The 10171-nt window shown below is 40.6% G+C and overlaps 1 protein-coding gene across 1 annotated transcript; it reads left to right on the plus strand.

Annotated features, from left to right (window-relative positions):
• Positions 1-79: 79 nt before the first annotated feature.
• Positions 80-5903, plus strand: med27 (mediator complex subunit 27). Its single transcript, XM_053420237.1, has 7 exons — positions 80-326; positions 2031-2175; positions 3691-3821; positions 5122-5215; positions 5289-5396; positions 5484-5603; positions 5719-5903. Exons 1-7 carry the CDS (start codon positions 124-126, stop codon positions 5851-5853), a joined length of 936 nt encoding a protein of 311 aa, XP_053276212.1. The 5' UTR covers positions 80-123; the 3' UTR covers positions 5854-5903.
• The last annotated feature ends 4268 nt before the right edge of the window (positions 5904-10171 follow it).

The raw sequence follows: 10171 nt of genomic DNA on the forward strand, positions 1-10171 counted from the left end.
TTGACTTTTGATTAATCTTTAACTAAATACTTATTATAAAACATTTGATCAAATAATTGTACATAAGGACGTTTCTAGTCACTCTCTGACGTCATCTCTGAGCGCCAGGAGCAAACAGACAAAATGGCGGACGTGCTGAACGTCGGAGTGAATCTTGACGCTTTTTCTCACGCGATAAATGGAATTCAGGCCCTTCGCTCCAGTGTGAGCCGTGTGTTCGAGTCCCTGAAAGACGGGATGAAGAACCGGGAGACGCTGGAGGGTCGAGAGAAGCAGTTTATATCCGAGTTCCAGGACAATCTGCAGGCGGTCAACAGAGACCTGAAGTGAGTCCCGGTCCGTCACCAGCAATATATCATCAATGTATGAAAACATCTACAGTTTAAATCAGACACACACACACACATAGACAGACAGACACACACACACAAACACACAGACAGACAGACACGCACAGACATACAGATACACAGACATACACACACAAACATACACACACAAACACACAGACAGACACACACAGATAAACAGACGTACACAGACAGACAGACACACATAGACAGACAGACACACACACACAGATAAACAGACGTACACACACAAACACACAGACAAACAGACACGCACACACACACAGACAGACAGACACGCACACACAGATAAACAGACATACACACACAGACAGACAGACAGACACAGAGACAGAGACAGACACACACACAGATAAACAGACATACACACACAAACACACAGACAGACAGACAGACAGACACGCACAGACAGAGACAGACATACAGATACACAGACATACACACACAGACAGACACACACACACAGATAAACAGACGTACACAGACAAACACACAGACAGACAGACACACACACACGTAGACAGACAGACACACACACACACACATAGACAGACAGACACACACACACAGATAAATAGACATACACACACAAACACATAGATAAACAGACACGCACAGACATACAGATACACAGACATACACACACACACACACACACACACACAGATAAACAGACGTACACACACAAACACAGACAGACAGACAGACATGCACACACAGACAGACAGACACGCACACACAGATAAACAGACATACACACACAGACAGACACACACAGATAAACAGACATACACACACAAACAGACAGACACGCACAGACAGAGACAGAGACAGACATACAGATACACAGACATACACACACACACAGACAGACACGCACAGACACAGAGACAGACATACAGATACACAGACATACACACACACACACACAGACACACACAGAGACAGACATACAGATACACAGACACAAACACACAGACAGACAGACTAAACTTCTTAGATGCAGAGGAAGCGTCTTCCTGTTTTATCCAGGAACATAAATATGAATTCAGAAGTGCAACATGTAGGTGACGTGATAGTGCAACAAATATAGTGTTCTTAGTTTCTTTAATTTTTTATCCAAGCTTGAGTCTGAAGAGATGTGTCTTTAGTCTTTAGAGGAAGACGTGTGGACTTTGTCCTCATGTCACTGGGGAGCTTGTTCCACCGTCAGGAGACAGAACAGCAAACAGTCGTGATGTTGAGTGGCAGATGCAGATTTATGTATTATTAGGAAACACTCTACTGTGGAAATGTCATACATACACATTAAACATCATAACTTGATTTAATACTATTATAGAAACAATTTTAATATTTTTTAATTTTAATATTACATATCATAACTAAAGTAAACAATATTTTAACCAGCTCGTGTCTCCACTAGATGACAGATACATTTCAGCTGAAATAGGGTTAGTTCAGTTTAATTTAGTGGGTTTGGTTTAGTTTAGAAGATGTAAACACATACCTGAAAAAGCAGCTGAATCTTTTCTGAAAATCTGTGTTGATCAGAGCAGTTTACTGTCTGTCTCTCTGACCTGCCTGTCTCTCTGACCTGCCTGTCTCTCTGACCTGCCTGTCTCTCTGACCTGCCTGTCTCCCACCTCTGTCTCTCAGTGAGCTGGAGCGTCTCAGTGGTCTCGTGGGTCGTCCATCAGAGTCTCATCCTCTTCATAATAGTGGTCTCCTCAGTCTGGATCCAGTTCAGGACAAAACTCCTTTATACTCACAACTGCTTCAGGCCTACAAGTGGTCCAACAAGGTATCCATGCTATCAGCTAACAGCTAACAAGTGGTCGGACAAAATATCCATGCTAACAGCTAACAAGTGGTCCAACAAGGTATCCATGCTATCAGCTAACAGCTAACAAGTGGTCCAACAAGGTATCCATGCTAACAGCCAACAGCTAACAAGTGGTCGGACAAAATATCCATGCTAACAGCTAACAAGTGGTCCAACAAGGTATCCATGCTAACAGCTAACAAGTGGTCGGACAAAATATCCATGCTAACAGCTAACTAGTGGTCCAACAAGGTATCCATGCTAACAGCTAACAAGTGGTCCAACAAGGTATCCATGCTAACAGCTAACAGCTAACAAGTGGTCCAACAAAATATCCATGCTAACAGCTAACAGCTAACAAGTGGTCCAACAAGGTATCTATGTTAACAGCCAACAGCGGGGCGGTGTGGCCTAGGGGGTAGAGCGGTGGTTCTCCAACAAGAAGGTTGCCGGTTCAAATCCCACTCCTCCCCATCTCTGTACATGTTGTTATTATTATTATTATATTTTACTATTATTATTATATATACTGTTGCTGCTATTATTACTATATACTGCTATTATATTGGTATAATTACTTTCATATATAAATATATATTATATACTATATATACTGTACTATTTTTTATATACTGTCTAACAATAACATTACCATCATATCATCAGTACTATTACCATCATCTGCCACTGCACCTTATCTACCCATTTATCTTGTGTTTCTGTTTTTATTCTTTCTACCGCAATATTTTATATTTTATTTTTTATTTTTTATTCTATTCTATTGTATTTTATTGTATTCAAATGTACCGGCTGCTATGACGACTTAATTTCCCTTCGGGGATGAATAAAGTAATCTTTCTATCTATCATGCCGAAGTGTCCTTGGCAAGATACTGAACCCTAAATGGCTCCTCATAAATACTGTAAGTCGCTTTGGACAAAAGCGTCAGTCAAATGACAAGTGGTCCAACAAGGTATCTATGCTAACAGCTAACAGCTAACAAGTGGTCCAACAAGGTATCTATGCTAACAGCTAACAGCTAACAAGTGGTCCAACAAGGTATCTATGCTAACAGCTAACAGCTAACAAGTGGTCCAACAAGGTATCCATCTTGATTCGGCTGCACTATATCAGGAAAACGTGATATGTAATTACATTGTTGAATCTTGCGATGACAAAATGAATTACGATAAATAAACTCATACTTAAGTTAAGAGTCAGACACTGGGAAAAAATGCATCATTTCTATTCAAAACATTTCCTGCAACTCTAAACAAAAACATCCCTCACTATCTGGATTATTGAATTGAATACTAATATTAATAATAATAATTTTAATTAAAACAAAAACGATTGAGTCTTATTAATAAGTATTTTTGTTACCATGATCTCAGGACCACTTCACGCTCACACAGCAGATCCGCAGAAGATGATGTGTGTCTTGACTCTGTGTATATTTCTGTGTGTGTGTGTCTGTTGTGTATCTGTTTGTAGTTGCAGTACCATGCTGGTCTGGCTTCCAGTTTGCTGAACCAACAGTCACTCAAACGATCGGCAAATCAAATGGGAGCTTCAGCCAAGAGGCGACCCAAAGTCCAACCCAGTACTCTGGTACTTCCTCCTCAGTGAGTCACTACATTTAGTATTATTTATATATATGTATATATGTATGTGTGTGTGTGTGTGTGTAATAATCTCCCTTCCACCACATGGGGTTGTATGTCCTCTCCTCTCTACCTGAGTTCTGGGAGTTGAGGTATCAGAATGTGTTTCTAGGACTAAGCTCTTCTGGACAGATGTTCTCCAGATGTTGGACATCAGTTTGAGGGACACAGTCTCTAATGCTCTACCACAGGGATCACATTGTATTTCACCTTCCACATCTGTTGTGTACTTTCAGTTCTTGGTACATCTCGAACTTGTCATGCTCCTTTTCCTGATGTTAGTGTCTGCCCGGATTTCCACATCTGTCTCCCATCTTCTGTTCTTTGTCCAACACCAGTGTGTCTCATTGGTTAGTAGCTATTTGTCCGGAGCCTGAAGTCTCACAGGGTCTTAGCTCTGTTGTTCACAAACACCTTTAGTGGTACAGTGCGTTTCATCAGGACTCGGTTCCTCTAAGCCACAGTTGTTCCTGTGCACTGCCCCAGCCGCTCGATTCTTCCTCTGTGTGGACGCTTTCCCTTCCTGAATCTGAATCCCTGACACTTTGTCCTGGACTGTGTCTCGCTCACTCCTAGCATACAGCTTGATGTCCTCCATGCAGAGGAGGTGGCTGATCTTTGCTTTACTTTATACATTTGGATATTTAAGGGGTGGGGAAATTAATCGTTTTTTGATGCATCGCGTTGCATACATGGATGACTCTGCAAAATTATAACAAGCACAACTTCAGGACCAGGACAGACGCACATTAAAGGTCCAGTCGTCTTTTACCGTGTCAGGGTCTCAGAGTGTACAACGTGCACGTAGTGATACACTACGTGCACAATTTGTGCATGTAGTTTATCTGCTACACAATACATGCTGTGCACATCCAGGACATCAGGATTAAAGTGACCAGAACGATCCGGTTCATGATCCATTGTGTATCTGAATGAGATCAGTGACGTGTGTCTTACACTGACTGCTGGGGCCGGAATATTGATTTGAAAACCTTATTTTGTAAATTACAGTCTATGACACGTTTTAAAGCACAAAACATGAGGCTAGTGAAGATACAAACTTCTCTATATATATATACTCTCTAAAAAAGTATGTGTAGCTCTGTGTGTGTGTTCCTGTCGCTCTTCACACAAACTGAAGATCACATTTATTTATTTATGAATGGATGATGTCAGATCATGATTCCGGATTGGCCAACCCTAGTTTATTCTATATACGTGCTGTGTAGTATTGTGTAATACTGCGTAATACTGTGTACAGGTACGTGGATGATGTCATCTCTCGGATCGGCAGGATGTTTCCTGATTTGACCATCGAGTTGTTCAGACCTAACGGGACATCAGCTGTTCTTCTGGTACTCACCTGTCTCACCTTCTTCACCTGCCTCACCTTCCTGACCTGTCTAACCTCACCTGTCTATCTCTCAGGTGACCCTGGGGAAGGTGTTAAAAGCGATTGTTGTGATGCGTTCACTGTTCATTGACCGAACAGTCGTTCGAGGATTCAATGAGAATGTTTACAACGAGGATGGAAAGGTGAGAGGTCACTGGACACCTGTCTGTCTCCATGGTAACCCGTCTGCTGGCTGTCTCCATATCAATGTGTCTGTTGTCCCTCTGCAGCTGGACATCTGGACCAAGTCTCAGTACCAAGTGTTCCAGAAGGTGACTGACCACGCCACAACCGCCCTGCTGCATTACCAGTTGCCCCAGATGCCCGACGTCGTGGTGCGTTCCTTCATGGTGAGAAACCTAAAACCCCATGACCTACTTTCTGTGACATGTCTGTCTCTCACCTGTCTGTCTCTCTGAATGTTGATGTCTCTGTCTCTCTGACCTGTCTGTCTCCCCCCCCCAGACCTGGTTGCGGAGCTACATCAAGCTCTTCCAGTCGCCATGTCAGCGTTGTGGTCGTTTCCTGCAGGACGGACTTCCTCCGACGTGGCGTGACTTTCGGACCTTGGAGGCTTTTCACGACACGTGTCGCATGTAAACAAACACGTGTCGTTTCAGTTTCAGGTTTTAATAAAGTTTCATTTTTTACAGACGTGTCAAAAATATTATTTAAATGAAGTTTATCAGACGACACTTCACTGATTGGTTTTGATAACTAGTGCTATGCCGCTCGTGTGAGAGCTCAACAAAGAACGTAGAGAACACACAGCCGCCATTTTAATAAACAATGATTCATTGAAATCATATCAAAATTAAGCAAAGCATAGTAGGTTTGGTCAGTAATCAGTAGTGAGTTGTGGGTGTTGTGTAACTGCAGGTGTGAGTTACATTACATTACATAACAAGAATCAAGAAAGTACAATTTTCTTCAAGAAAGACGGACCACAAAGTGCCACTAGTTTTTGTTTTTTTGTTAACATCGACTATCCTTAACCAAAACTAAATCAAACACAAGCAAACCACAAACCAATCAGGACAGAGAGCCAGCAGGTGAGGCCAACTCCTCAGTGAGGAGGGAGGAGCCTCTGAAGGAGGCGCCTCGTCGGATCTCAACTTTCAACAAGAGTACAACTTCCAAACCAACTTTAACAGGAAAATGTAGAAACCTCAGAGGATCCATCTCCAGGAAGGAGTTTCCAACGTCACGAGTAACAGAATCAATGAAATATCAGGATTTAGGATGAGGAAAGACAGAGTTTACCTTAAAAAAGAAAACGTCTGACAGAGATGAAGTGATGACTGTACTGATGGAGGTGCTGTTAGTAACAGGAAGTTAAATTGTTTATCTACGTCATTTATTTATCATTCAGCACCACGTTGCTGTCGTCTCGTGTCTCATCAATGAAATCAAAGATCTGATCCTCAGTCATGTTGCCATTTTTTTTTATTCATAGTTGATCAATATGTCCCAACAAAGCACAGTGTTAGAGTTTACCCTGATATCATGATAGATCAAATATTCAATAACCTTAGGAACTTAAAGGATGCTTGAGTTTTTAATGAAGTCTGTTTCCTGCAGAGTCTGAAGCTCCCGAGACCAATAATCGCTGACATTTATCAATTATTGATCAGAGGCAAACGTCTGACCACATTACATTATCATACAAATCAAACATCACCTCATCATTAATATTAATATTCAGCTGATTAATGACCTCTGACCTTTACCAGTAAGACGACCTGCTGTTCGGTGATTGGACCGCTGAGTGTTTCCTACAGGAAACATAAAAGGTCATTATTTCAAATATCATTTGAAATAATACTATTTAGCTTTTCTATTCTCACTGAAGTAATTATTTAATATAAATATCACAGCTCTTTATTTGAAATATATTTCCTTCATATTGTTACTGTCTCATATGATATTTTATATATAGATGAAATATATATGAAACAAAGTGCTAAATATACGTAAATTAAATTGATAAAGTTTTACATATTTTCTTTTCTTCGCTTCATCTCGTTTCATCAAATTTGTATCCATCACTTCTGCGTTAGCTACAAACAGGTTTAGAACCAACACTGCAGGAGTTTTATATATAGCCTACATTTCTATATATAAGTTTTATTTTTCTGAGTCATTACAGAACTGATGTGAGTCCTCATATGATCTTCTGAGCTCCTGAAGTTATACTTCACAATATCCAAATCAGAAATTAATATAAATATCATCACCGTTAAACATCATATAAACGAAAGTAAAAAAGAAAAATTCTCCACCGAACAAATAAAAAAGTCAAAAGAAACTCTATATGTTTCTACATTATCTCATCAATGTCTATTTTTATTCCGCTTGTATTTTAATGTTTGTTTTGTTTATGTATTTTGAACCGATCTGTTTTAATCAGGAAACTTTATTTATACTGTGGACAAACTCTGTCCATATCATCTGTTATAAAGTTTGTTAAGTTAAAATCAGGTTTTCCATTTTGTTACATTTTTATCCGAAAACAATGTGACTCATTGAGAGACAGACAGGTGGAGAGAGAGAGAGATAAAGAGAGATACAAACAATACAAAGCATCCAAAAATCAAATTTCTTTTTCAAAAAAACTTCTGCTCAAAATATGACCAAACTGGCTGATCTTTCCTCACAGAACTTCACACTTGTTTGTGGCACCACATCTTCTCCAAATATCCTACTTCCAGGTCAACCCCCCCGGTAACACAAGTTCTCTGCCTACCTCAGTTCCCACTGCTAAAGCTTAACTTTTTTCAACTAGTATATCGATGTCATCTTGTTTTTTAACAAGAACCATGACATGTGGCCAACACTTTGGACAAAAGTTTTATAATCAGTGCAGAGCAGAGCCACTGGTCGCCAGTTCTTTATCTCCTGAAGATCTCATTTTTTGGGGAGAAGGGTGAGGACCGCTCTCCTGCAGCTCAAAGGTAACTGTCCTTTGTTTAAACTGTCTGAGGACCAGCATTTTATATTTTAATAGAAAGTGGAACCTGACCAAGTCAATGGTCTGAAAAGCCAACTGGGTGTATGGAGCAGCTCTGAAGAGCATTGGCCTGATGTTTGAAACAATAGAATCTGTCCAGCCGAACCACAGATAGAGTGATGTCTCTAGTATGAACCCAAGTGTACTGACGCTGAGTGTGATGAAGAAACCTCCAGGGGCCGGTTTTTCAAAAGTAATCTGGTCGGATTACGGCTATCGGATTGGATAAAATCTTGAAAATGGGTATTTCAAAAGAAAAAAAGGATTCAGAAATTGGATTGGATCACGTAATCTAATCTTGTTGTTGATCCGGATCAAACCTTGAGTTTGGGTTTTCAAAACTTTTTGGTCCATTTTGATCCCAAAAATCAGGATTAAACTGATCCCAGCAGAAGGGTGGATTCATGGTGGATATCAGTAATAAAACTAGGTAACTAAAATTGGTTAGTTAAATAATACAACATTTATATCATGCATTTTACAGTATTTATATTTATTCATCAATTTCACTTGAATTGTTCAACAGGAAGTACATATGTGCAGATGTACAGTGTGCATCTTAAACTTCTGGGCTATCTTCCTACTGGACTTCTTGAATTCAAGCTAAGTACATTCTTTAAATAAGCTTCTCTGCTAAATTACTATTGTGTCTACTGTCTTAGGTTAACTAGATTGATAGTTTCAACTGTTTGGTCTCACCTTGAATTGTGTGAGACAGGAGCTTGTTTGTTTATTAATTCTGTTCACTGCTTCTAGTTTCACTCAGGTGATTGAGAGTTAAAATAGGATCCAGCTAAGGTTAAATTGACTGCTTTTTATTCCAATTCTGTTAAAGACTAAATTGTATTTTACTTTGTATCTCTTGAGGTAAATAGCTTTTGTCTAGAAACAGTTTTTGCCAAATAGGAGATTTGGGGAAACTCACTGATTAAAGGGACAAGTTTCTGTTGTATTAAACTCTGAGTATCTGCTATTGGGTCTGTTAACACCAGGTGGTTGATTGGCTCATGAGCAGGGGGAGTGGTCAGCACAGCTGTAGCCAACCATCGTCAACTCTGGTTTAAAACCAGGAAATACCTGGAGCGCCAGCTTCAGCGTCATCGTATGAAGACTCGGCGGATAAAGACAAAGGAGTCTTTCGTTGGAGGCAGAGTATTAAGCTGCATTTTATTTTTTGAATGTGTGTAAACTTTCCGTGCGAATTTCTACTCGTACATACTATAGGCCTTGCACTCGTTCCCACCAACACCGTAACCTTTCCTCTCTGATCTATCCAACCCGCTCCACACATACCCAACACCTTGTCACAGGGGGCCTATGGAACTGCCAGTCAGCTACCCGCAAGGCAGACTTCATCTCTGGCTTTGCTACACAGCAATCACTTGACTTCCTTGCTCTCACTGAGACCTGGATTACACCGGACATCACATCCACCCCAGCTGCTCTCTCCTGCCTTCTCCTTCACCCACACACCCAGACCCAGTGGTAGGGGTGGCGGTACAGGTTTACTCATTTCATACAAATGGAGTTTTTCTCTCTTCTCGCTTCCACTATTTACCCCAACGTCTTTTGAATTTCATGCTGTGACAGTTACTCAACCGGTACAACTAACTATTGTTGTTCTCTACCGTCCACCAGGTTCTTTGGGAGATTTTTTGGAGGAATTAGACGTCTTCCTGTCAAACTTCCCAGAAAACAGCCCTGCACTTATCCTTCTGGGTGACTTTAACGTCCACACAGACAAGTCATCTGACCTTTTACTTTAACTGTCTTCTTTTGCTCTCTCACTCAGTCCTTCCCCTCCTACTCACAAAGCCGGTAACCACCTGGACTATATTTTCACCAGAAACTGCTCAACATATAACCTCACTGTAACCCCACTTCATGTCTCCGACCACTTCTTCATCT

This window comes from Pleuronectes platessa, chromosome 4 (genome assembly GCF_947347685.1).
Source record: "Pleuronectes platessa chromosome 4, fPlePla1.1, whole genome shotgun sequence".
NCBI lineage: Eukaryota > Metazoa > Chordata > Actinopteri > Pleuronectiformes > Pleuronectidae > Pleuronectes > Pleuronectes platessa.